The sequence below is a fragment of the Penicillium daleae genome, assembly GCF_028827525.1.
Source record: "Penicillium daleae strain IBT 16125 chromosome Unknown utg000007l_segment0_segment0, whole genome shotgun sequence".
In the NCBI taxonomy this organism is placed as follows: Eukaryota; Fungi; Ascomycota; class Eurotiomycetes; order Eurotiales; family Aspergillaceae; genus Penicillium; species Penicillium daleae.
The window spans coordinates 3,929,925-3,956,772 of NW_026623155.1; the positions used below are offsets into that span (position 1 = coordinate 3,929,925).

The 26,848-nt window shown below is 50.6% G+C and overlaps 10 protein-coding genes across 10 annotated transcripts; 7 read left to right on the plus strand and 3 right to left on the minus strand.

Moving 5' to 3' along the window:
• Positions 1–211: 211 nt before the first annotated feature.
• Positions 212–1,584, plus strand: N7458_008609 (basic helix-loop-helix domain-containing protein; the record flags this gene model as incomplete). Its single annotated transcript, XM_056911991.1, has 2 exons — positions 212–278; positions 365–1,584. 2 exons carry the CDS (start codon positions 212–214, stop codon positions 1,582–1,584), a joined length of 1,287 nt encoding a protein of 428 aa, XP_056764817.1.
• A 793-nt stretch (positions 1,585–2,377) lies between these two features.
• Positions 2,378–3,438, plus strand: N7458_008610 (uncharacterized protein; the record flags this gene model as incomplete). Its single annotated transcript, XM_056911992.1, has 5 exons — positions 2,378–2,640; positions 2,742–2,826; positions 2,877–3,041; positions 3,115–3,222; positions 3,286–3,438. 5 exons carry the CDS (start codon positions 2,378–2,380, stop codon positions 3,436–3,438), a joined length of 774 nt encoding a protein of 257 aa, XP_056764818.1.
• An 834-nt stretch (positions 3,439–4,272) lies between these two features.
• N7458_008611 (Zinc cluster transcription factor acuM) lies at positions 4,273–10,624 on the plus strand (the record flags this gene model as incomplete). Its single annotated transcript, XM_056911993.1, has 21 exons — positions 4,273–4,525; positions 4,580–4,602; positions 4,900–5,101; positions 5,250–6,001; positions 6,054–6,247; positions 6,777–7,066; positions 7,121–7,198; positions 7,337–7,479; positions 7,532–7,778; positions 7,833–7,906; positions 7,961–8,057; positions 8,106–8,157; positions 8,210–8,245; positions 8,303–8,534; positions 8,585–8,715; positions 8,769–8,923; positions 8,977–9,291; positions 9,344–9,501; positions 9,565–9,762; positions 9,814–10,083; positions 10,139–10,624. The coding sequence occupies 21 exons, from the start codon at positions 4,273–4,275 to the stop codon at positions 10,622–10,624; spliced, it is 4,386 nt and encodes a 1,461-aa protein (XP_056764819.1).
• A 395-nt stretch (positions 10,625–11,019) lies between these two features.
• N7458_008612 (WD40 repeat domain-containing protein) lies at positions 11,020–14,280 on the minus strand (the record flags this gene model as incomplete). The annotated part of the gene is made up of 2 exons (XM_056911994.1): positions 11,020–12,571; positions 12,629–14,280. 2 exons carry the CDS (start codon positions 14,278–14,280, stop codon positions 11,020–11,022), a joined length of 3,204 nt encoding a protein of 1,067 aa, XP_056764820.1.
• A 1,303-nt stretch (positions 14,281–15,583) lies between these two features.
• N7458_008613 (2-deoxyribose-5-phosphate aldolase) lies at positions 15,584–16,369 on the minus strand (the record flags this gene model as incomplete). Its single annotated transcript, XM_056911995.1, has 1 exon — positions 15,584–16,369. The coding sequence occupies one exon, from the start codon at positions 16,367–16,369 to the stop codon at positions 15,584–15,586; it is 786 nt and encodes a 261-aa protein (XP_056764821.1).
• A 411-nt stretch (positions 16,370–16,780) lies between these two features.
• On the plus strand, positions 16,781–19,166 carry N7458_008614 (transcription factor domain-containing protein; the record flags this gene model as incomplete). Its single annotated transcript, XM_056911996.1, has 4 exons — positions 16,781–16,849; positions 16,897–17,097; positions 17,157–18,981; positions 19,033–19,166. The coding sequence occupies 4 exons, from the start codon at positions 16,781–16,783 to the stop codon at positions 19,164–19,166; spliced, it is 2,229 nt and encodes a 742-aa protein (XP_056764822.1).
• Positions 19,167–19,629: 463 nt separating this feature from the next.
• On the plus strand, positions 19,630–20,442 carry rrg9 (mitochondrial ribosome assembly protein RRG9; the record flags this gene model as incomplete). The annotated part of the gene is made up of 1 exon (XM_056911997.1): positions 19,630–20,442. One exon carries the CDS (start codon positions 19,630–19,632, stop codon positions 20,440–20,442), a length of 813 nt encoding a protein of 270 aa, XP_056764823.1.
• A 322-nt stretch (positions 20,443–20,764) lies between these two features.
• Positions 20,765–21,026, minus strand: N7458_008616 (uncharacterized protein; the record flags this gene model as incomplete). Its single annotated transcript, XM_056911998.1, has 2 exons — positions 20,765–20,888; positions 20,944–21,026. The coding sequence occupies 2 exons, from the start codon at positions 21,024–21,026 to the stop codon at positions 20,765–20,767; spliced, it is 207 nt and encodes a 68-aa protein (XP_056764824.1).
• A 17-nt stretch (positions 21,027–21,043) lies between these two features.
• N7458_008617 (putative intracellular protein transport protein (Sat1)) lies at positions 21,044–23,659 on the plus strand (the record flags this gene model as incomplete). Its single annotated transcript, XM_056911999.1, has 3 exons — positions 21,044–21,587; positions 21,646–22,722; positions 22,776–23,659. The coding sequence occupies 3 exons, from the start codon at positions 21,044–21,046 to the stop codon at positions 23,657–23,659; spliced, it is 2,505 nt and encodes an 834-aa protein (XP_056764825.1).
• A 632-nt stretch (positions 23,660–24,291) lies between these two features.
• On the plus strand, positions 24,292–26,290 carry N7458_008618 (DUF4246 domain-containing protein; the record flags this gene model as incomplete). The annotated part of the gene is made up of 4 exons (XM_056912000.1): positions 24,292–24,377; positions 24,541–24,619; positions 24,676–25,635; positions 25,691–26,290. 4 exons carry the CDS (start codon positions 24,292–24,294, stop codon positions 26,288–26,290), a joined length of 1,725 nt encoding a protein of 574 aa, XP_056764826.1.
• Positions 26,291–26,848: the final 558 nt, after the last annotated feature.

The window sequence follows — 26,848 nt, forward strand, 5'->3', positions numbered from 1 at the left end:
AGCCCCGAATCCGCTCCGTCTACCTCGCGACATCGAGTCGGTGAACTTGATTCTGTACAGCTCGGGCGATACTCGGACGCCGAACTTGATAGCCAAGGCATGATCTTGTCGTCCTGGTCAGCGCTGCTCTCGATCCTTCAGAGCAGCATCTCTTAACTCGGGACCTCTGGCTCCAGTTGCGTCCTTGTAGCTTTAATCGGGCCTCTCGATCATGGATGGATCAGGCCCTCAAGTACAAACCGGACGCTCCTCTCCACCATCCGCTGGACCCTTTGGCTGTGAGTCTCCTTTGTCTTAGTTTGCCTCTACGTTATCCACACGTCGGCGACGCATTATCTCCGCGTCATCACTAACGAGTCACTAGACGCCTTCCTCTCCCCGATGGACACTCCTTTCGAACAAGCGCCGGCCTTGCCTCCAGGGCTGCCTCTGCTTGACGATGACGAATCTAATATGCTCGATAACTTCTTCACTACGATGAATACTAATCACTTTACGAACGATTTCTGGCTCCGGGGTCCGCAAAACAAACCTTCCGGTCTGAACTTCGACTGGACTGACGAACTTCCACCTACCTTTGAGGGATCAACAACGTCACTGTCCCAACCTTCTTTTCAACCACAAAATCTCAAAATGAACCTGATGAATAGCAGCGCTGCTGGTCCTGACATCTATGCGGCGGCCTCGATGCTGTATCAAAACCATATGAATAGCACCGATCTCGGTTCCCCATTACCCCACCAGCATGCGTTCGTCGGTCAACCGCTGAATGTGAATGGTGCTCACGATCGTCGCAATTCCCAGCACATGGCCCCCGCACAAGCATCCAGCTCCTCGCCATCACGCCCTCGGATCCCCACCGGGTTTCACACTTCTGAAATGCTCTTTGACGTGCGAGACCCTATTCCGGAAGACCAACATCCCTCTCGCAAAACACGCGGACTTCACTGGGGTTCAGACGGCGGTTTCATGGATCAAGGCTATGTGGCACCCCCTGACCAGCCCGACATGGAGACTCGCACCAGGGAACTGCTAGATCATCTTGACTGCTTCGAGCCTCAGACCAGCGCAGCCAACACTCGGGCTCCCAGCCCTGAACGTATTGCTGGCGCTTATGGTCAACGCACTGCCTTCCGTCAGGCCGACGAGGATGATAGCGCCCAGCCCCGCAAGAAACAGCGTACTGTCAAGACGAACGGTGATCAGTACTCTGATGATGATGATTCACGGTCGCTATCACGAAAATCACGAACCCCCAGCATCGCCAAGGGCCGACGTGCGTCAACAGACACATCCCGAAAAGCAAGAGTCACCCCAACTAGCAAAGCCCCCCGAGAGAACCTCTCCGAAGAGCAAAAGCGGACTAATCACATTCTTTCGGAGCAAAAACGGCGCAACCTCATCCGTCAAGGCTTCGATGATCTCTGCTCACTAGTCCCCGGCCTCCGAGGTGGTGGCTTCAGTAAAAGTGCCATGCTCACCCAGGCCGCAGACTGGCTGGAGGACCTCCTCCGTGGCAATGAAATCCTGCAGAGTCAGTTGACGGACATGAAAGCGATCAATGGCCTAGTAATGCCGCGATGAGATGAGATGAATGCCTTTGTGATGTGACCATGATGTGTTCCTTTGTTCTTTTGTCATTGATTCCCCGGGTGATCATGACTTATTTGTCGTTTTCTCTCTGGCACTCCAAGCGGTTCAGCGGGTCGGTGGCTTCAGTCTTCCACTGGAGACTGGCGAGTGGGCGTTCGTTCTTCATATGATACCAATTTTTCTTTGTACACGGGGGAGGCATTTGTTTTCTTGTTGTGGTGTACATTCTTGCCTCTCTGTCTCTGTCAACCTTTCTCCGATTCATTTTCTCTGCTCGAAGATCCTTCACATATTTTCGCATCTGGGGGAAATCCACATGTGCTACGTTCATATCTCGCAGCATGAATGCTACATCTCAATGCCGAGTTGCCATCATCGCTGGTACTCGCGCTTTTCTACTATGAGTTCGCACCTTTAAATCCTTTTTAGTATAAAGATACCATGTAAGCTTCGACTGGTTTCGGCTACGTGGGTTGCGCTAGATCGAGGGGGACCTGCTGAGAATTATATAAGACCCCAGGGTTAGAACAGACCAATCCCAGGTTATAGATCGTGTTCATACAAGCCTTGGCGACTTTCTCATGTGTAGGCCCTCTGCTAGATGTCCTGCAGATATCAGGATCTCTTAAGGCGTGGGGTGCGGCGCAAGTATGAACAAGGTAAATTTGAGGGGCAGCACTAGCTGCCGATCTCACAGGCCCCACCGCTCTGTTTTGGGCGACGCGTCTAGCCAGCCTCGACTTCACATGGTCAACACCACAACACCACTCGCCCCAATCCCATCATGCCCCCCAAACGCAAGCGCTCCGGCAACGAGGAGACCAGCAACCCAGAAAATGACGCTCGCAAGCGCTACGCATACCTGAAACCGACTGTGCGCCGCATCCCTGAGAAAACCATCAAGACGAAATGGACCACTCTGCCGGAGCCTGTCCAGGATAAGGTCCGGGACTTGTTCCACTCGCTCGAGCGCCCAGTGATAGTGCGCCAACAGAATGAGCGAAAGCGCATCGAGGCGCAGAGTGCGGTTCGCGCTGTGGTGAACAAGTATGTTTCCATCCTCCCTATCACGCTGCACTGTCGGCGAACCGGCAACACAGTCGCCGCTTGTCAGTTACCCACTTGCTGACTCGAATATGAACTCATAGTCTTGGGAGACGCCTCCCTCGAATGCCATTCCCGCCCATCACAAAGGACTCTAACTTTGACTACGAGTCTGCGCTCGACGAACATGTACGTCCCCCATCGACGACGAGCCGCCGAGGAGTGCTGACCAGATGCAGCGTACCCTAGAAGCGAATTTGGCCACGATAAATGATAGCGCCGATCTCCTGAGTGCGGAAATTGCGAAAGAGGAGGCACTACTCGCCGAGGAGAAACAGTCACTGCAAGAAATGGAAAGGAATGCGAAGCGAGCGGAGACCGAGAGGAAGAGGCAGATGAAAAATGTAGGCGCAAAGGCCCTGCAGGATCGATGGACGCCAATCACCGTTTGCTTTATTTCTGACATTCTCTCAACAGGAACATCCCGTCTTGCGCCGGCTTGACGACCTGCCTCAAGCCCATCGCCAAGGAGGCGCTGAGTTTACACTTGTGAACACCAAGAAGAGTCAAATAACCTTGGATGAGGTATGATTTTCAAACATTTGTTTCTAACGGAAACCCCTGCTCTAACCTTTGCGATCAATGTAGCTGGACGACGACCCAGAGATTCGGGGCCTGATGAAGCAGCTGCATGGCCACCTTCAATCCATGCAGAGTAATACTGCAACGCTGGCGGGACTCGGAGAAGCAATCACCCGGTCGCAAGCCGCATTAGACTTGTACACTACCCCGAACGATTGAAGGAGTATCCGACAGACTTCAACATGCAGATTACAAGCCCCGTTTTGGGCGACTGACATGGCAAATGTTCGTAGATGCAGGGCTCCGGAAGGGTCAATGGGATTTGAATCACTCCACAGCCGCGAGGAATTCATGGCCTGACTATGACCATCCGATTCTGCCCTGGATATCCCTGTCGTGTGCTCAGATGCCGATCTCTCCATCAGGCACTGCCGGTACTATGGTGCTTACCACGCACCGAGACCAGCGTTCAATCACACGTGAAGGATGAAGTGTATGGCGGCAGACAGGGAAAGTACGAGATTCGGCATATCTGACCAGGACACAGAGGGTATATGCCGGACCGAGCATGCGACTCCTGTCTGATTTGATGGATTCTATTGTTGGGATTCGCGTCACAAGCGTGAAGGGCATTACAGGGACGTCCCGGTGCCCAATAAGGCGGAAAATTCTACAATGAGGACATGGTTTAAAAATCGCTCATACACATGGAAATCCTGTAGTATATGTAAATCATTAACTAAACACTGCACTGAAGTGTCAGCAAGATGGTACGGCCTGGAACTATACCGAGGTGTGTCCCCGCGACTCGGTACTGCTGAAAAAGCTCGGGGAACCCCCAAGACAAAGCGGACTCTGCACATGCGGAGAAGTTCGGAGGGGTCGCTGACTTGCCCGGCATGACTCCGCTTTCGCGCCCTCAGAACTTCGACATCCTAAACCACCTTCAACCCCCCCACAACGACATTGCTTCATTCGCCTCTGCTCTTTGGACTGCGGTCGATGTCTGCAGGCAGCCATATCGCCCAGTCCTGGTGATTCCTGAACTTTACAATGACTGAGAAATCCGCGGCGGGATCGGGCACAATGTCCGACAAGAGCGCTGCCGTTGCCAAGCCCAAGGCCACAGGAGACGCAGGCAAGGATGCGCGGGCAAAAGACTCGCCGGCAGCATCTGCAGTCAAGTCCGAAACCTCCGGGACAGGAATTCATTCCAGTCCCAAGAAGCGCCGCAAGGTGAATCACGGTAAGGTGCCGTTCGCGCGGTATGCGACTGGGATCTACGGGCGCAAACCTTTGGAGCCTGGTTCGCATGGCGATTGACTAGTTTATTTTACTGATGTGTGATTCATATTTGCAGCCTGTGTCTATTGTCGACGTTCGGTAAGCTCCCCAGTTCGCTAATCCTCGCGCGCATTCGGGCGTGCTTCGCGACAGTCCTTGAAGGACTCTGCCACCACAGATGGTCGCCTTTATATTTGTACGGCGAATCTATTTGAAGAAATCGCTTTGCTAACAGAGATCCCTTGGTTGTGTGGGACAGCATATGACTTGCGATTCGGTACGACGTTCCCCTCCCATCTCAGCTCCTCCAACCCTTCATATCACCCAAGAAACCGGCTGCCAACGCCGGTCACAACCCAGAGAAATGTACCTGCTGACCAGCTTCAATGCGCGTAGGAACGGCCTTGTACTCGTTGTATAAAACGCAATATCGGCCATCTGTGTCATGATGAGCCCCGGGAACCCACAAAACGCAGAGATCAAGAGCATTCCGCGGCGGACGAGGAAGGCTCGTCCAACAATGAGGTGACCAACGTTCAAGGTATGCGAGGGAGTGTTGATATTCCAGATCCCGCGGGTCAGCAGATCCTCGCGGACGGTACGATCGGAATAGCGCCTTCTTCGGTACAGCCTCCGAGTATTGCCTCCTCCGGTCAAGGTATTGACACCCACCCTCAGCAGCATGAGTGCAGAGCGGGGTTAGACTTCTGGGGATTCTTCGAGAACCGACTGACGCGGGATCTTAGTGATGGCGTACAACGACTGGCTGGGCGGCCAAAATCAATTTCAAGACATGCATTCGCTCCATCCTTCATACATGTTCAATGCGCCGGAGGTCACGAATGAGTACAACTTGCTGGGAGATTTCCTCAGTAATAGTCTGCTGGACGACGGCGCACTGTTCCAAGACCAGAGTATGCAGGGCATCTACTCCGATCCGACTCTCATGAACTCTATGAACACAGTTGGTGTCGCAAACGGTCTGCCCCCGCCGGCGCAGCTTCCGCCTGCGGCGCAGAGTCAAGAGTCACAGGGAGACTCCATTCTGCGCCCAACTTCCACAGTGGGTAATGACAAGGCTCGCGAGACATATTACATGACCGCAGCAGATCCGTCCGGATCAGACCCACCAGAGGAGCGCATGAACAAGCTTCTGAAAGCCAAGTACGATGCAGGATTATTGAAGCCGTTCAACTACGTAAAAGGCTATGCCAGGCTCAACCAGTACATGGAAAAGAACATGCACCAAGCATCTCGGCAGAAAATTCTTCGACAACTTGACAAATTCCGACCCAAGTTCCGGGAACGCATGCAGAGCCTGACGGATATTGAGCTTATCCTTGTGGAGATGTGGTTTGAGCGGAGTCTGATGGAGTATGACCGTGTGTTCGCCAGTATGGCCATTCCGGCCTGCTGCTGGCGACGTACAGGCGAGATCTTCCGTGGTAACAATGAGATGGCACAACTGATCGACGTACCTATAGAGAGTTTGCGTGATGTGAGAGATTTCCCTGATCCCATATTTTTGAACTTTGCTGATGTTTCTAAAGGGCAAACTTGCGATCCATGAGTTCTTCGTCGAGGATCAACTCGTGAGCTACTGGGAGAAGTTTGGCGCCATTGCTTTCGACAACACCCAGAAAGCCATGCTCACCAGCTGTACCCTGAAGAGCCCGAGTAACCCGACGGGCGAGGGTATTCCATGCTGTTTCTCATTCACCATCCGACGTGACAACCACAATATGTAAGCGTCCTCGAACTTGGGATTCGCGATGAACCAAAAACTAATGTGGTCCACAATAGCCCATCTCTGATCGTTGGAAACTTCCTACCCTTGCATCGTGTACACAAGTAGTCGTTGTTCTAGGATGTTTTCATTTTTCCAGGCTTCGTTTCGGTTTTGTATGGATTGGGTAAAAAAATGCGGGCTTCCCCTTGTTTCGTCAGTTCGCGCCTCTTTCATGTTTTTGAATTTTGATTCCCCGAGTCTGGAGGCTTGTATCCTTTAGTCTGAAAATGTATAAAGTCCGTGGTCTATGATGGCCGGCCGTTGATCAATATGAAGAACTATTGTTCTTGAGTCCGTAGATTTCCAATGTCGTAAGCGTGCTAGAAATTGTGTAGGTGACCAGGTGACCAGGTGACCTCTTTCTGGAACCCTCACTATCCTCGACCACCTGAACACTTCACAACCTCCTCTACATCCACTTCAGTTCAATTCTATCATCTCAACGCTTTTGTTTCTCTGTAACCCGTCCGATTCCATCTCACAGGCCTGCCATCATGGTGTCTTCCGCAGCTGGTGCTTTGACAGACGAATTAACCGCCCTGGTCGTCTCAGCACGGCAGATCAGAACCCCGGCCAATGCTTCCAAGATTTCCATTGAGGACAAGATTCACACCATCGAAGAACATATTGCGAGAGTCACCAATCTCTCGAAACTATCAGCCTCGGATCGATCAAAATTGGACTCGGTGGGGACAGAACTATGGAATGATTGTCGCACCCAGGTGATGGAAGCAAGCCAGCATGATAAGCAGATAATGGCAATGAACAGCAGAAGTATGCCTTGACTGTGTATAACCCTTAGAAAGGGAGTCTGATAAGGATTGACAGTGTTGCTCGTGACTGTCGCACTACTGGACCTTGCGTCGCCATTCAACGCTCCAAGTATTTTGACAACCAGACAAGATAGTACGACAAGGAAACAGGTAACTAACCCACTATTCAGGTCATATCAGAATTCTGGAGTTAGCTTTTGAAGCAGCTCGGGTTTGCATGGGCACGTCAGTTCCGTCCATATGCGCGAATCTCAACTAATGAATGTGACAGACACTACCGCACTTGACTACGCTCTCAAACTACTCAAAGTCGGAGCAAAAAGACTCGATTTACTGGAAGGACTCGCCTCAGCCATTGATCAGAGTCAGATGGACTCTATATCGGCTGAATACTACATGCTCCGTGTACACTTAGTACGGCTCGGGGTTGTCTTCCAGTGTGTATGTCCACTAATCAGACTTCTAGGCTTGGCAACAGGGTCGACCTGATATTGCTGATCACCTTTTCACAAAGGTTCCACTAAGGTCTAAACTCAAGAATCGATCTGTTATTGTTGGGGAATGCTTGTGCATTGGTCGGAGTGCAGTGGAGGCTGGCCAATACGATGCTGCACTGAAATGGCTCGAGGTGGCGCTGGACCAGTTACAAGAGAACCCGAAAGACCAGGGATTGAATTCAGGAAACTTCCACTTGCATGTTCGGCATGCTCTTAGTCAGTCATGTGGGCAGATAGCGGAAGGCAAAGAAATTAGTTAACAACCTACAGCATGGGCCTATATGAGGACTGACACCCCCGAGGCAGCGGAAAAGCTCGAGGAGCAGATGACTGCACTGAAGACCGTGAGTACCATTGACTTTCAGATTGTTTAAGTGGTTCAAAGTCATGACTCACAGCTACTTCAGAAATACGGGGGAGATTCTGTAGTGCAACTCCTCGAGCTTGAGATCATTCGGCGAATGGAGAAACCAGACAGTGGCCAATTCTTTGAAGGTAATGCTCCTGATCGTTGTGGAAGTCTTGCTGTTAACAGGATTCCAGTCTTGGGGGCTATAGTTGTAGGACTTGATCATACGGAGGAATATCTGAATGTGTAAGCGTTGTTGAAATACAATCACCGAGTCGTGATTGCTGAACTTTCACAGAGTGCTCGGGTATATCAAATATTCGATGCGCCTAAGGTGCGTTGGAAAAAATCGGTCCATATTATGTGAATTTAAACAGCTGACCCCAGCCAGTATCGGCCTTGCTTTCGAGATGTACCAGTCGCTTCTGAAATCTCTGCCATACGGCAAGCCCGAATGGGTAGAAGAATGCTTCCTTCGACTGCCGTTGATGGTCAATTCCATGTCATGCGAGCTCGAATTTCCCCACGAGTTAAGCACAGTTGTCATGAAGGATGCATTGGCCTGTCTTGAAGCCCGTGGCTTCGAGAGTGTGAGCCAGGAAGCGACCCATGTATTCTTCACGGTAAGACCCAGCAATGGTTTCACTTCAACATGCCACTCATGATGTGCCAGATCCTTCTGAACATGTATGGGGATCCGAGGACCCCTTCTCATCGGCACATCGCTGAGAACTGGTGCCACCTCACCTTGGGTGCAGCAATCTTCAAAGACTGCCACAAATCTGTCAGTTTCAGTCTTCAAAAGTACGTACACGTTAATTCCAGGGCTTATGCTGCGATTCTAACGGCCAAAAAAGAAGACTGGCTACATTTTGCTCCGATAACAACAGCGTGGCTTTGGCTCGGCAGATTTTGGACCACATTTATGCTGAAAATGGCATTTTCAAGTCTGACCCCGAAATCCAATGCCTTGCGTTCAAACTTGCACTGCACGATGGGAAGGATATCAACTGTAAATAACTCGGGTTTCTTAAGTTCAGAGAGTATTGCTAACGAGGCTGCCAGTGAAGACATACCTCTGTGGATTGTCAAGCCATACATCTCATTCCGATCAATTGAACTTCCTTCGAAGCTGGGCGGTAGAGGCAGGAAGAATGAACAACTCAAAAGTAGTGATCGACTGCGTTCAAGAGTTCATGACTCTCACAAGCAATCTGGAGAGCACTCAAGAGGGATTTACTGTTGAGGAAGTCGGATCCGACTCTGCCAAGCCACTTTCAATGGCAGATTCATATTTTTTCCCGCTTTCAATACTATCTGCCGAACTGGAAAGAGGACAGACTTCGACCGAGGACGATATATTTCACTTGGCATATTCAGGTTAGTTGCAACCTACTCTCCTTCTTCCTGGAATCGATGCTGATTATAGCAGTCCTAAAATGGGCCAAGCGAGGACTCAACACAACGGACTCAGACTTTTCGATTCACGAGTTAGAGTCCGTTTGTACGGATTCTTATAACTTGACCTTGCATATCTTCAGCACATTCACGCCAGAAAGTGCCAGGGAAGCACTGGAAACCACGAAAGAGGTTCGCTCACGACAAATTGCCATGCTGAAGATGGACGCTACTAACATTGTGCTATAATCCCAGATCATCGATCTTTCAAGGCAAAGAGCTCAGTCTATCCAAACCGAGAATCACAAATTCATGCTTTCGAACCGCCAAGAAAGGAGAACAGAGAAAAAGATGCCCTCACCTGAACTCGGTTACATTGTTTACCAATTCCTGTATCTCGAAGTCAGTATACGTGTCTTTTGCGTTCAATCTCAGACCGATCCACAGATCAAGGTATGTTCAAACACTGCACCTCACCTTGAGTACAACACTGATATCTCGTAGCTTGAACAATACACAAAAATCAACACAGCAATCCGCTCAATTCGAGACCAGGTACCACTGGACTCAGAGTGTCACCCACTGGATACGGACACTCTTCGCAACCTCTCCGCAAATGAATTCGAAGCCGCTGTTGCTCTGAAACAGTGGAGCGCTGTGGCCCCGATACTCTGTGACAGCGAGGATATTTATGATGCAACCCTTTTCGATCATTTCATCAACTGTATTCTTAGCTTTGAAATGCCCGACGCGCACAGAGCTGTTTTTCTTAATGTATGTTCGCGCAGAGTACTCCGGTTATACTAGTGGTGCTAACTTCCTGGAATAGACAATTCTGGAAATCATCCGCGGAGCTGGGACAGGCATCCCGATCGATTTAGATCATCTTTCACCCTATTACCATCATCTTTTCACATTTGCCCTCGCCACAGCACAATCAGAAAGAACCACGCAGCTCCCTGATCTATCCCAGGAATGGCCACACGCCTATCACGACATGGCCGAATCAGTCATTGATGAAGTCCTCAAAGCCGCTAGCGGTGTGTCTGATCCATACAAGGAATGCCGAGATGGCGATCTAACTGCGGGAGAATCTTCGCTACCAGAAACAGACCAACTCGCGTATCCAATCTCAGAGCTTAGATACCTCGCGACATCCTCATTCAACCAGGCCATGGACTTTTATTCAGCAGAGAATGACAGAGCTTGTCTGCGCTGGGCTCGGAAGGCTGTTCTGCTCGCAGAGTCGATGGGCACTCCCGAGGGAGAGGAGCTGGTGTCCTTGTTTCAATCGAGGTTGAAGGCATTATTCTAGGTCGGGCATTGGATAGCTTTATATTATACTTAGTGTGTGGTTATGCAAGGGATGGAGAAGAGAATAAAGGAATGTATCATGCAGTACTAGAAACCAGCAGTGGTACTCTTGAATATCAATTTGTTCAAGCCAAGTAATCCAAATAAGAAATGAAAATTAGAGTCTAAATTGTAAATATAAGCTCTGGAGACATAGCCAAAGCGGAGGTAATAATGTGGGTATCATCAGAAGAGAAAACAAATTACGCTAATAGAAGGGAAGAAAAAAAAATCAAGAACGAGAGAAAGTCTCCCCACTCCATGAGCCCGGATGAAGGGATGCAAGAACTTAGAGGAAGAATAAAAGGGCAATAGAAAGAATGTAGAGATGGCATGTATAGGTAAAGATGGATCGGATCATTCATCACCATTGGCATCGTAAGAGCGACTCCTCGAGACCTGTCGCATCCCCTTATGCCGCAGCAAGGGGGTTGATGGCATATGACGAGGAAGATGCGAAGACCGAGAAGAAATAGACGAATAGCTCGGCTTCCGATCCATATCCTTGCCACTACTATCCGTCTCTGTCTCGGCGCTTTCGTCGCTATTCTGGAACCGGGTGCCGACCGCCCGCAAGGTGAGATTAAGCTCTCGCTCGAGCTCCTTTTGTGCGTGGAGGTGCTTTGTCGAGCCGTTGAGTTTCTTGCGATAGGTTCGGAGAGTGCGACAGAGCTGTTCGGTGGACATTTCTAGGCTTCCGAATTCGCTTCGGGTGGATGTTTTGGTGCGTGTTCGGAAGTCCATTGAGGTACGGCGATTAGTGGGTTTTGCGCTGCTGGGCTTTTTGGATGCGGAGGAGTATGACTTTGTTCGAGGGCTGACGGGGGATGGGGATCTTCGGTTTTGATCTGTTGGGGTGAAGGAGATTGGGGAGCGGCGGTTCGGAGGAGATGGGGTTTCGGCGAGAGAGTTGTGCTTCAACGTGGACGGGGTCAGGGATAGTTTAGACATTTTCCTCATCAGTGTCGGGGAGAGTTCACGGACAGGAGTCGGCGTTCCAAGGGGACTGGGGTTGTCGGGTCGCTGGAAACCAGCTAGTTCACTCCGAGAAAGGACTTTCCGGAGTGGAGGCTTGGCTGCAGTTGATTCTTTGACCGGACCGCCCTCGTCGTCTCGTCCATTTTGAGCAAGCTCTGGAGGAAGATTCGGTTGCACGCAGAGATTCCAGATCATCAGTATACCGTCCATGCCGGCCGAAATCAGACTTCGCTTGGTTGTTGGACCGTCATCGGATTCTTGGCAGTGTTCAAGGAGCAGCACATGGCTGACTCCCTCGGTGTGACCGAATTCTCCCGTGAGCAAATGATCTTTCTCCAAGTCGTATACTCGGATAGACTTGTCGGTGCTGGAGACTCCAATCAGGAGCTTAGGGCTTTGGCCTGGGATCTCGGTGGTGACGGTCAAAGAGCTCATGATCACTGCATCATTTGCTTCGGAGTCTGATGCCCGGAAAGAGTGCAGTTGTCGTCCAGATGGAATGTCGAATTTGAAAATACAGCGGTCCATGGTTGAGACATAAAGCACGTTGGAGTCATCGGGACAAAGAGCCATGGATACCGGAGAGGCCTTCATAGTAATGACTTTGGTGATGAGATATGCAATGGAGGTTGCACCATCTTCGTCTCTGGTCGCACGCTGACGGATCAGGATCGTGCGATCCCCGGAGCTTGATAGCAATTTCTCGCCATCATTCAGGAACATGATCTGTCCCACTGCGCCAACGTGATCATCCATGGTTTGTACCAGCTGCAAGGTTGATTCTGTCCTCTGGAAGAGCTGCACCATGCGATCTCGGCCAGAACTAGCTACCAACCAGGAACCTTCTGTTTTCTGAATGGCAATATCGGTAATCTCGCCTCCATGAGCACGAGCCTCGTCAATGCACTCCCATTCTTCGCCCCAGTAAACCCTGAATTAAGTGCGTTAGCTTTTGAGGCTTGTCGGAAGGTAAGGAGGAAAGGCTAACCTCAGAACACCGAATTTATCACCAGCGACAAACCAGTCTGCATTGCCTGCAGCTCTGAGAACTTTCAGCTCGTTGGCTACATCTTCCTCCCCTGCCACGCTCTGCTCCACCGTCACCGTCTTCGAATCAAGGCATTTGCCGCGTGCATCCCAGAAATTGACTGAGCCATTTCGAGACCACGAGAAAAAGTCTGCAGAGAATCTGTTGGGTCCTTTCAGCGGACGAATGCCCAGAACTGGATCTCGGTGCGCTGGCATAGAGGTCTCCCCAGGCTCTTGCTCGCTCTCATCAGGTAAACTCTCGATGGGGTAGATGTGGATCTCCCTGGTTGCTTCTACTGTGACCAGGTGTGAAGACAGCGAGCCCATACAGGTGATGGCAGGTGCTTTTGTCTTCTTATCCACGAGAACCTTCTCTAACCTGGCAGGAGACATAGGAGAAGATATAGAGGGCGTTCGTAGAAATTCGAAAGAGAATCGTTGCATTCTCCTTCCGCGTCCACCCAACCATACCGACTCTCGATCGAAATCCACAGTCAGTGATGTGACGGCAAATCCAACTTGCGTGACCAAAGAGAATCTCTGGGACCCTTCGCGATCATCAAGGAGGCATACAGCTCCCGATTCGGTACCCGCCACGGCCTCTTGGTCAGAAATGCTGCTGATACAGCTGAATGTATGATCATTCAGCTGTCCCAAAAGGCAATTTCTACCAGACAAGGCTTTCGGAGCAGGATTTGGCGATGGGGCCCCATCTACAGTCAACCTGGACTTTGTAGGAGAGACCGGTCTGGCAGTCGGGAGTCGCCATACTTTGACATGGCGAACACCAATCGTGACCAATGATTGGCCCACCCAGCACATTTCGCGGACGAAGGAAGTGCATTTATTGGTCGAATGGAGCCTTGCAGATCCATTCTTGAGGTTGATAGACCAGATGAAGAGGAACCCATCGTTCGGGTTGCCCAGAGTTGCCAAGTATTGCGAGTCCGGGCTGAACGCAAGGCTACAAACTCCGAACGTGTGCTCGCTGAGGATGGAAAGGGGAACATCGGGTAAAGCGTCTCGAGCGGTGGAGAATATAAGGACGCGGGGGTTATATCCAGTCTCTCCCACGGCCAGGAAACGACCATTGGGGCTGATGGAGACGCTAGTCACTGCTTTGATTCTTTCTCTGGACGACCAGGCACGAGGACTGCCGCTGTCAGCAGCTTCATTAGATGGCGATCCATTGGGGACGTTCAGATGCGGGTTTGAGCGAATGTGTGAGAGGGATCGGGATCGGGGGTCGGGAGTTGCGGGAGGAGTAGATTGACTGTAGAAAGATGTGGTCGTGGGGTTCACGCTCGTTGCCGAGGGGCGAGCTCGGAAGAAGCGCTGGGAGAGGTTTCCATCGTCATCGAGTTCGGCGAGGACTGCTGCAGAGCCAGCGCACAGCGCAAAGCTCTTGCTCTGATCGTGACTGGAGAAGCCATTGGGGGTTGTGGTGGTGGTTCCCAGCACGGTCTGGAGGGACAAGGTCGATTGATGTGAGGATTTGCTTGGAGTGCGAGCTCCAGGTCGGAGGATGGGAGAATTGGACGGGGTGATTTTCAAGGAGGCGCCAGGGCCGGCGAGTTTGGATTTCGCGCTGAGGGGCGCGGTGGTGGCCATCACCTCGGGGGAACTGAACGGGCGAAGAGTCAGAGTCCCCTGAGTGCGCGGGGTCTTAGCATTTCAGGTCGAGCGCATTTGTGAGCGGGGGGGTTGTAGATCGAGATGTTTGATCTGATGGAGTAAGTGGAGGAGAGAAGGAGAGGGGGAGGCAAGACGAGAGAGAGAGAATGACGAATGAGGGCGGGGGGTGGTGTGTTGGGCTCGGTGATCACCAAGGGCTGAGGCTGAGAATGAGTGGAAGATCTGAAGCGATCCAAAGCTGGAGGAAATGAAGAGAGTGAAGCTGAAGTTGGAGCTCCCGAGGAAAATCCCAGTCGTAGTGAGAGAGGGGAAAACATAAACATGGAGGAGCTTCATTCCACGCTAACCGGGCGGATCATTCCAGGCGATCCAAGGAATCTGGCGAACCTCTCTTTTTTGGACTGGTCAATTATGATTCTTTCGGACATTAATTTATTCGAATTAAATCTTCACTAACGTTTTAGGGCCCTTTCTGGGGGCACGGGCCGAGTGGAGTTGCTGCATGGCCTCGAGCTTCAAGGGGGCAGCTACGAGAACAAATAGATCTTAACCTTAAAAGATGACAGGAGATGGGTGGTTTTATAAGTTTTAAGAAGGCTACAAGATCAGAGTCACTGTTTCTTCATCGAATCTCTGTCTCGACTGGCTGGCCCTAGCTGTCTTTTAGTTTGCCCATGAAATGAACTGGTGGGTCCAACGTACAGGGGTGTTCCATAAAACCATCTCATCAGCTATACTTTAAAAGGCAAGTTGAACAAAAAATGCCCGGGATATCTAGAAAGAGGGTTCAAAGGACATTTAGATCCGGTGAAAACATAAAGTCGAGGCATATCTAGACTGGCCTTTTTTTTCTTGGTCTCTGGTTTCAGACTTTTGAACTGCCAATGTACTCCGTACATGAGCTGGTAATGCTAGTTCCATCGCTGGTGTCGAGATACCGCTGCTTAGTGGCATTGACGAGGATTCTTGAGCATTTAATGGAATTCATAGGTATCTAGGTAGTATTCGGTATTGGATTGCCTAGTTTTGCTCTTCGATGTAGATTTTGTGGACTTGGTCTTGGAAAGACTGCCTTCTCGGCAATGTATATATCTCACAACATCTACAGAACAAAACCTAGAGCAGCGGAATCTCAACACAGTTTACAACCTATCTTTCAACATAGCAGACAAATACAGCCAGCCATTCATGGATCGCTTAACCACAACAGTATCTTGACTTCTACCTAAGATTCAGTATTTACATCTCCGTTTCCACCGCACATTCGGGTAATCTCCCTTCAATATCCGCCCGCCTTCTCTTGCATAGGCTTGAAGCTAACTGTCGTCGGCTTATTGCTAATCCCACGCTTCTTGGCTTCTTCCAATATGGCCACCGTCGCCGTAGCCCCAATGCGAGTTACGCCCAGACTCATGGCATGCAGCAAATCATCGAGTGTGCGAACACCACCAGCCGCCTTAATCTGTACCTTGGACCCTGAGTGCTGGCGCATGAGCTTGAGATCTGACACCGTCGCACCGAGGTAATTGTACGATCCATCGGCTTGCTTGACAAATCCATACCCGGTCGAGGTCTTGACGAAGGCCACGCCAAGCTCGGTACAGATCTCGCAGAGACGGATGATGTGCTTAGGCTGCAGATAGTCGTTCTCGAAGATGACCTTGAGAATGGCGCCGTGACGTACAACCGCACGGTTGATCTCGTCAATCTCTCGCGTGACGTACTCCCAGTCTCCGCCGAGGACTTTGCCAATGTTGACGACCATATCGATTTCGCGACCGCCAGCCTCGGCGGCAGCAGTAGCTTCTTGGACTTTGATCTCGGTGGTGCTGTTGCCGTGGGGGAATCCGATCACGGGGCACACCTGGACATCGGTGCCTGCTAGCTCCTTGATGGCCAAGGGGATGTGATATGGTTTCACGCAGGCTGTGGCTACGTTGTTTTCTCTGGCGATTTTGAGTCCCGCTAGGACGTCGGCGTCGGTCATGGTAGGGTGGAGCAGCGAGTGGTCGATCATCTTGGCGAGCTGTGACAGCGTCACGGAAATGGTGTGGTTGGAAGACATGGTAGTATAAAGTATGAATGAACCTGAATAAGGTCTGATGGCTTGGTTGGTGTCTCGGTTTGGATGAGATTGCATGTCCTTTTTATAGTTGTTGTTCAGAGTCCCAATTCCATCCGGTGGAATCATTTCCTCTTTGGTCATCTCCCTATACTTCCATCCTTCCACGGGAACAGACTATTACAGAACTTTCTTCGAATCATCGATCTCCATTGCCTATCCAAATTGAAGCTGCTTAATGATTACCGTGTTTTAATCTATCAATTGTACCCTAAATGTCCATAAAAGTGTGAGAAGTGGCGTCAGGTCCCGTTGTATTGGAGCTTTGTCATCCGTTCCACCGGAAAACTTACCATTTCAAGCCATTATTCCTGCTTCTCCGAACAACTCGCTCACCACAACTTACCATTCACTATGGCGCCCCAGGCGAAACGATCAAAAGTGGGCAGTGCATGTCAGAGATGCCGCCGACAGAAGCTCAAAGTAAACATAATCCTCCATCTCTAGTCAACCTTCGCTGACCTTTATAGTGCGACATCAAACGCCCCTGCACGTTGTGCGTCCGTGCTGGGATCGACTGCCAAACGATAGACCAATGGCGAGTGATTGAAACACCTTCGAATAATGAAAAGAACAAGAAAACCTCCAAACGCAAGCGAACACCAGGAACTGAGAACTCTGATGATGTTGGCAGCTCCAAGCCGCGCTGGTCTAGTTCTACCATGTCACTAGTGGAAAGGGCAAGTAAATGCGATATTGCACGGCTGACACTTTACTAACCTTCAACCAGGCATTCCATTTGCATAGTTCTACTACCACTGATACATCGTCGGTCACTGCTTTACCTGGTGGTCAAATACAAAATCGATCAGCGAGCCCAATACCGAGTATCTCACGTTCCGCTGAGAGGAGGCTCACAAGGCCCCATCCATCACATCCTTGGCTGCAAGGGCCACGATCGGCAATAGCAGAGCTGGTCTCGCTGTTTCCGTCCCGCGAGGTTGCAAATCTACTGGTGGATACTTACTTTGATCGGATTCACTGGTTCATGCTCATCTTTCATCAAGATGATTTCCGGCAAACGTGGCAGCAGATGTACGACTTGCCAAGGGAACAGCTGATAGAGTGCTGTCCAAACCCTGGATTTATCAGTACTTTCCTTGTTGTCATTGCCATTGCATTACATTATGTGGGCAAACACAGAGAGAATCTACTGAAGGCTCACGGTGTCTCCCCTGTTGACCTCGAAGAAAGAATTCTGTCAACCACCCGAGCGAAGATACTCGACATTGTTTCTCTGGGGTCTCTAGAGGCAGTACAAACTTGTGTTCTGTTAGGAACTTACTATCTGTACCATGGCAACCCAGAGCTGGCATGGCCGGTTTGTGGTTGTGGACTGCGTATTGCCCAAGCTTTGAATCTGCACCGCAAACTGCCCCAAACAGGAGCAATGACACCCGAGAATAATCGACAGAATGAGACGCGGAAACGTTGCTGGTGGGCTATTTACGAGATCGAGACATTTTGCTCCATGTCCTATGGCTATCCGCATAGTATCAAAGACTCGGATTGTGACGTGGAGTTCCTGGACCCGTCGGCCAAGTCTGTTACCGGCCACTCGCCTACGCCGTTTGATGCTACACGCCAGTGTCCAGCAACTCTCCTCTCATACAAGTATTTGATGTCCAAGCTCTCCGTCATCATCAATGACATTCTTACCGATCTGTATGGACTGGGATCCTTGAAGGGCAAGAGTCAGCAAAGCAAGTCGGGTGGCCCTTCCGGTCTTCAGAATCTTGTTCGCAAAGTTTCGAACCTTGACACTCGCTTGCAAAAATGGAGTGCCGAGATACCTGATGTGCTGCAGCTCAGTGATGCTGAAACCACAACTTACACCTCCATGGATGAGATGGACCAGGATATTGGTGCTTCCGGTCCCAGGTTCGAGGCTCATATTTATCAGCTGCAGGCTCTGGCCCTAAAACTTGCCTACGAAAATGCCAGAATTCTCGTCCATCGTCCTTTATTGGCGTACAAGTCAATTACCACCGCGGAGACTCAGATCGAAGACACCAATATCCTGACTCGAGACACAGTGAACCTGTCTCTACAAATTTGTCGCGATGCCGCTTTGGCTACTTCTAATATTGAGTCTACCCTAGTCTTCTCCCTTGCCGCGGATACCTATGCGGTGGCATTCATTGGCATGCACACCTTCACTGCTGGTGTCATGCTTTGCGTATTGATAAGCATTGAACCCTTAGGCCCGCAATGCCACGAGTCTAAAATGGGTTTACGTCGACTGATACGCATGCAGTCACTTTTGAAGTCACGATCTCATTCTTCTCTCACCACACAAGGCTTAGAGATGTTAGAGAAATTGACTAAGTTGGTAATGGAGAAAGAGTTAAGGGAGATGCTAAATTCTTCCGAGGGTGAACCAGGGCCTGTACCTCAATCCAGCGATCGCAAGGACGACTCAGCTGCACAGAATATGGACGAAAGTAGTAAAATGCCCGTCCAAGGTCTGGGAAGTATGGACAACGACGCTTCTTTCAACTATATAGAGGACCCAGACCCAGTCATGTCACAACCGCTCTTCGATTTTGATCAAAGTAAGTCGCTCAGCTTACGTTCAAGTAGCACAACTAATAAGCTTGATACAGTGTTTACAGGAAATAGCATGAATTTCCCGCTTGAACCGCTTTTTCCGGATCTTCTTGGCCCCGGAAGTGGATTCGGTCCTGAACAAGGATGGATCTGGGGATTTGACAGACCAGCTCATGTTCCAGAAGGTTAAATTTAGGTCCAAGGAGCGATGACTATGACACAAGGCCCTTAGAGTATCGGATAGAGAAACCTTTTACCTCCCTCAATTTCAATGGTCTTTACACTTTGCTGCTTTAATGAATCATGACAGAAGATCCAAAGAGTGGTCTACTCCATCACGACAGCGGAAAATATGATCCTCTAAGCTATTCGAAATGAGATAGTGAGCTGGAAGCTACAAAATAGCCCACATTACCTGTGTAAAATTGTGCAATATTGTAGGAGCAATCGCAGCCAGGTGTGTGTTATAATAATCTATTGTGTTGGACTTGGCCCCTCTGGAAAATACAAAAGCTTGGCATTTCTCCTTAGTGCCTGACTTTTCAGGAGGCAACACTCTATCTTATCGCCACTGCGGAATTTCCCTTCCAGTTTCATCTTCACCTTGCGTTTCCTCTTCAAAATACCTCAAACCTAGGCGGCTTATATCTATCATGGCCACTCAGTGTGCTGCCTCGGCCAAATTGGCCTTGCCGTCGCTTCTTCGCAGCGTCTTTCGCTCGGAATTCAGCCGTGACTTACGCCCTACTTATCTCCGCTGGTCTCGTCCTTCAGTACAGCATCAACACCGACCATTCAGTTCGACCCCAAGGGCCTGCCAGATCCAGATCAATCAGTCTCCGGATTTAATCACTACATCGGTCGCTCCTCAGACTACCCAACCTACTACTGCTCCACCTCCCTCACCCTCAACTGCAATCGAAGAAACTACGGCCTCGGAGCCGCGCCATAAACGTGCAACCGACAGTCCTAAGAAGAGAGGAAAGAAGGAGAGAACCAGTCGGGATGATCCGAAATCACAGCGCGATGAGCGTAAATCCTTGCGCAAGGATAATAAGCTCGACAATGTGAAGAATACCCCAAGGAAAAAGGAGAAGCCCGACCCCTGGCGAACTCAAAAGGATGCCTTGGACAAGAAATTCCCCAACGGGTGGAATCCACCCAAGAAATTGTCACCCGATGCGCTGGAAGGTATTCGTCATCTATACGCGACCGCTCCGGAACGATTCACGACCGCTGTCCTCGCGGAAGAGTTCAAGGTCTCCCCAGAAGCCATTCGCCGCATTCTGAAAAGTCGATGGAGGCCCTCGGAAACCGAGGCCGAGGATCGTCGCAAGCGATGGGAGAAGCGTCACGAACGGATCTGGAGTCGCATGGCTGAGTTGGGTCTTCGGCCATCGACCAAGGCCTCTCGGCCGTACTCTGATGCCAATACGCTGTATAAGCCTGGCGAGAGGGAGTTTTAGTGCCCTGCTGCACGGAAAGCCAGCTGTTCTCGACCGTTGCAGCTATTATTGCGATCGAAGTCAATCGCAATCTGTATACTACCATATCACTGCATAGCGCTATATAATTACTTGGTTCTCCATTGGACGATAGCCTTTCGCGCCTCTGTGTCTGTAAACTTTCGCAATCTTATAACTCCGTGCAGTGGAATGTTTGGAAAGCTGCTTCGATATGTTCACCTAATTTTTAAAAGGCAGATGAAATTCACTGTAATAGAATGGCCATGCCATTATACTACAACAGTCTTAAGCTGCTTGTGTCACAGCGGGGCAAAATAGGAGTTCACCTCATGCATTTGGGGGTCAAGACCGGAGCTCCTAGCGGAGAGGCGCCACCACCCCAACTCTCTCCCTCAAACCCACCTCGGCAAGCATTCGCATGGTCCTGCTCCTTGACCGCGCCGACCCTAGCTTTCCCCATTATGAGCCTCCCAATCTGACAGAATGCAGATGTTAGCATACCGTTTGCCATCTGGTTCTAACCCCTGATTGTTGCGCGCAACCTCCCGAGATCGAGGTCTGGAGCCACCGGCTTCGGACCACATGCTGACGCCGCGTCGCAATGCCGTCGAACATCCAGGTCTTCGTGAAATGGAAAGATCAGACGATCTTTGCGGGAGAGAAAGTGGAATGCACAATTACCTTTAAGAATGTTGCAGAAACTGCTTCTGAAGCAGGTCATGGGGGTGAGGGTGGTCAGCACCAACGGAAGCTGTCTCGCGTTGCGAACCACACGAGCAGCTCCGGTTCCGACTCGTTCTTCTCGTTGAAATCTCCCCAGGGTCTGTTTTCAGGGAGACGATCATACTCTATTAGCTCTAAGAGGAAGCCTTTTCACCGGACCGCCTCGTCACTGAGCTCCCCGCTTGTCTCCTCGCATAGCTTCCCGCCGACAAGCAGCCCCTCTACCCCTCGAAGTTGGCAGCCCGGCCACAGTCACAAACGATCAGTATCAATTCTATCGATTGAGAGCGAAGGATATCCCGAGAAGACACCACCGCCGCAGAACTATGGCCGGAATCGACCAGCCAGGGGTCATGGACGCTCAGCGAGTCTCCAGGTTGCCCCTAGGAGGAATGACAGCTACGATGACTCCCATCGGAAAGGTATCATCCTAGACAGGTCGTGGGCCAGCAAGAGCACAGAGGCTAATAATTCCACTAGCGTCGAGGGCTCCAATACGCGGTCCTCCACTCACAGAGTCCCCAAACGAGTCCGCGCCAGGCAACTTGAAACTCGACACTTTGAACCTTGGGCGAGCAAGTCGACCTGCCTCTCTTGCAACCAGCCCCATTGCTCCAACCGAGCAAATACGTTCCACGCCGCAAAGGAAACAGCTACCAGCTTTCGACTTCAAATTCCCTCCTGCCCCTCCGTCGACTGATCCAAGTACCACCCGCCCTGCTCTCTCCCCCTCTCCCAAGTCAATGGAAAGAATCCCTTCACCCGGAAGGCCGGTATCCAAGGACTCAACGGCGTTGGCCGCACCATCGCATCAGCAGGTCACGCGCATAATATCCGCTACAAGCGTGAATGGAAGCAGCCGAAGCAGTGGAGAGTTCTACTCGGTCAGTGATCACTCGAGCGAGACATTGGCATCAGAGTATACCAATTATTCAACACAAGCCGCACGACCACCGCCTACCCCACGCCATGGACGGCATTACTCGAGTGTTATATCAGCCACAAAGCCATCCGATAGCCACGCGCTACTCATGGGCTATGCACAGATCAGCGCGTCGTTCACAGTAGATGGATCTTTGGTGAACCAGTCAGTTTTTGACGAGGTCAAACGGAAAGGTGTCGTCGGTGGCCAAGCAGGTACAGGCGGGGTGCCAGGACGGCCGAGCTCGGCGAGTGGAGATCGTTCACGCAAAGGGGGTGGTGGGTTCTGGGGAGCTCTCAAGTGGAATGCGATTGAAGAGTCGATCAATGGACTCCTGTCGAACAACGAGCTTGATGGCCTGCGAGAGATGCGCGGTGTTGCTTCGTCGCGATCCATTCCGTTGCTTTCCACTCCGCAGTCGCTCCTTTTCGTTGATCTCAGACTGGCTCCGGGCGAAGAACAATCGTTTTCATTCTCTTTCGCACTTCCCAAGGGACTCCCGGCGAGTCATAAAGGCAAGGCGATCAAGATAGCCTATAATTTGGTCATTGGTACTCAGCGGCCTAGCGGCCCTAATGAGTCTCAGCGAGTGAATCGCATTAATATTCCATTCCGCGTTTATAGCGGCGTCAACGGTAAGAATAATCTCCGTCTCGAGAGCAATTGTGGATATCTAACAAATGAACAGACAAAGGCGATGTTCTCGGCCACGACCTGATGTCACCATATGTGATCTTGCGTGACGAAGCTAAGGTGCAAAAACTTGGGCCTACTACACCCGTGACCGTGAAAAACCAAAGCATCAGCGGACCATGGCAATCCGCTGGAGAATTCCTTTCTTACGTCGATGAGATTCTCGAACAGCGTGCTCGCTCAAATTCGCTCTTTCCGCCTGGAGCCCTTTCGGAAAGACGATCAAGCTATGATGGCCCCCCTCCGGGTGCCTTGTCTTGTAAAGACATAATTGACTTTGCCATCCTTCGCAGCAACCAACCTGCGCAGTCACGACGCAGCCCCAATCGATTCGAGATTGCTCGCGATGGGCAACGGATCGCCGTTGTGGTACTGAATCGTCCCGTGCATCGACTGGGTGAGACTGTGATCGCCACTGTCGACTTTGGTGACGCTTCCATCCCATGCTATGCTGTGCGAGCATCACTCGAGACCTCCGAGAAAGTCATGCCCACAATTGCAGTCCGGTCGAGTGCAAGCATTCATCGGACCACCCGCCGCATCCATGCCTCTCTATTCGAGAACACGCTATATGCAACTAGGGTTGTGTTCAGCCCTGCAATCCCTATTTCCGCCACGCCTACAATTCTGACTAGCGGTGTGACTCTTGACTGGGATTTGCGGTTCGAGTTCGTAACGCCGAAATCGCATGGAGAGCCCGGTCAGGGCCCTTCCGGCACTCGATTGCTCGAGACGATATCCTCCGATGATCGCGGCAAAGTTTTGTCTGCGATGGAGCATCTGGGTTGCGAATCATTTGAAATTTCTATTCCCTTGACAGTCTATGGTGAGACTGTGCGGGAACAGCTGCCAGAAGAGAACATGGGGTATGCGATCTAGAAGATGTTATATATTTCATGGGATGTCCTGTTGGTGCCTGCAGTGCAGGCTTGATTCGAGCTAGATATCCCTTAGTTCCTGTGGACATAATCCTTGTCAACACATTTGCCACGCCTTTTGTAGAGATGTAAATCGTATCGATATTGCCATTTGGTGCCGTGCTGAGAAGCAGCTTTCGAAGCATACGTGCCTTTTATCTCAGCAATTTCCTCCTCGTTCATTCTCTAGGCTCTTGTCAGGCTCCGCGGTTGTCGCGGTAAGGTTGAGAGTTGATTCCGCTCTGTGGAGACATCCGCTAGATGCTGAACATGAACACCCGCATCGCGAAAGAAGGTACTGCGTACAATCAAAACAGTTGGCTTGGTCGCATCCATCCAGGAACACCAATCGGCAATCCGCACCCCAAGTCACCTAGTCAAATCTCCATTCACCCAATCGAACGACGCCGAACACGAGAACGGGCCCACGCCTGCCTGGCGTGCCAAGCTTCTGCCTGGGTTCTGCCTGACTGGTCCCACGCCAAACTGACGGATTAAGCTCTTTGAGATAATCTGAGTTGGTATAAAAGGGGGGAAGAAGAACAACCCTTCTCAACTTCAAGATCAACTTCAAATAACACTTTACTTGCCAAGATGACTTCGACCACGTCGATACCCCAATTGCCGGGGTTCAATGCCCCGCTGAACAGCCGCCCCGAAGTTAGACACCAATTCTCCATGTGAATGCATTTACTAATGGAATTTAGAGCCGAAGAGGTTCTGGAAATATAGGAGGACAACTTGGATTTCCCAATGCTCTGGAAATCGCAGAGGGTTATGCAAAGTAGGACGGGGCCTGACGTTGGATCCTCGACAAAGTGGAAGCTAACATGCAACCTGCAGTAACCTAGATATCAAAAGAGAGATTGTCATGATGCAGGTGATGAATAGCATCACTGACAAGCCTGATTGGGACAAGAAGGTATTTCTTTATCGAAACGGGCTATCTCCAGTACACTCTTTGCTGACGCTGCCAAGGTCTTTGACGAGGAAATCACCTCCAAATGGCGCACTGAAATTGCTCAAAGCGGAGAAGACGTGTCCTCCAAAATGATGGACTGGATCATTAAAGAGCTCCAGTGGAAAGCTGAAGCGTTCAAAGAGACTGACCACGTTACCGTCTTTGATATCGGGGTCGTCAAGTCCGATACCGCTATTTCCCAAGAGCTGCAGCAAGCCCTGAAGGAAGCGGTTGCGCCATTCGAAGATGTCCCCGAAGATCAGAAGGATTATCACCCCGGTTCGAACCAGCAGGTTGTTGATTTGGTTCATCCTTCTCTGTTTCCGGTTATCTTTGGTCGATCTCGTATCCTGCCCGATCGAACGATTGACTTGGAGACCTGCTTAAGCAGCGTGGGGCAAGGTGACCTGCTTCCAGTACCAGTGGATGACAATGTGCCGCTTCATGAAAGAGCCTCTGGATCTATCTCCGAACCGAGTACATACAGTCAGAAGTTTCAATGGCTTCCCTGTGACGTGAATTTTACCGAGGATGGAGATTGCCGAATCGTTTCTTACGTCAACAATGTCCATCCAGTCAAGCATCGAGAACTATATAAAGTTCTTGAGAAAGTCATCACGCAAGCAGTGCCACTCTGGAATCAGACATTGTCTTACAGACCATTCGACGACAGACGGATTCACTACTCGTCTGTTGAATATGAAGACGATGGTGAAGATGAACCAGGGAGACAAGGTTCAGACGAGGACGATGATGCATATGAGGAACGTTGGAATGTGTACCGGAGCTCTCGTGTTATCATTCAGCCTGAGCCAGAGGAGTTCAAGCCTCCGAACCTTGAGAGCTGGGGCCGCATTGGACTGTGTGACGCATTCAAGAAGGAAGGGCTGCAGGTGATTGTGAAATTGGCCAATATTGAACTCACCCCCGAGAAACCCGAGTATACTGGGGGTAGCTGGCATATTGAGGGACAGCTGGTAAGTTCTTCTTCAAGACGTTGCACTGTTAGGCCTCTTCACTAACTTGGTCAAGAACGAACGGATCTGCGCAACGGCCATCTACTACTACGACAGTGAGAATATCACCGAGAGCACACTAGCTTTCCGCCAGCGCAGCGAGGATTACTTTGAAGATGTCATGTATGAACAGGAATCCCACGAATTCCTCCAAGCCGTGTACGGATTTGGCCCCGAAGTTGACAGCCGCGATAATACCAATGTCACGCAAAACCTCGGAAGTGTGGTCTGTCGCGAGGGACGTCTGCTCACTTTCCCTAACGTGGTCCAACACTGCGTCTCTCCTTTCTCACTTGCAGATCGAACCAAACCAGGCCACCGGAAGATTGTGGCACTGTTCCTGATTGATCCTCATAGGCGGATTATATCCTCTGCAAACGTGCCTCCCCAACAGCAGGATTGGGGCAAGGGGAGACAGAAGCTGGTGAAGGATTTGTTGTCGCAGAACCTACCGCCAGAGCTGCAGAATATGGTTGAGAAGGATATGCCTGCCACGTTTATAACCATGGATGAAGCGAAGGCTTACAGGCTTGATTTAATGGCGGAGAGGAGCGTGAGGGCGGAGGTTAATAACACTGTTTTTGAGACTGGGAGTTTCTCTCTTTGTGAGCATTAGGAGAAACTGATGTATATCATGGACTGGAATGGATTGATGTTGGGTATTGCTCGGTGAACTTTCGTGTTGTCTTGGGTAGAGAACGTTTTGGTTGCGGAGTGGGATCCTGCCTCTCTTCCTTATCTACCTTTACAAATTATCCCGATGGAAGAATATCCTGAGTCATATAGGTCATGTAGACTGTAGAGCTAGTCATCTATTAATGCTCTAGGTTAGCCATGTTCCAGTCAGTGCTTGGCTGTGCTTCAATCGAGGGTCTATTGACATCGTCGTATGCATCTACGGAGTACACGGGAGCATATGGTTTGTTGAGACGAAAACAACCCCGAGAGTTGAGGGGGAAAAGTGAACTTGAAGGTTATTATACTTGAAACGGTTCAATTTCGAATGAGATGATGAATTGCCATGGTTATTTTTCGACCATCGTGGGATGTAGTGATCTGACGTAGGGGAGGATGGGGATCACCAGGGCAACGCATCTCCGAATTGATGTCCGATTTCCATGGATCCGATTGCGGGATCACGAAACGGGTGGAGCAGCTGAAAGCTGCCCAGGCC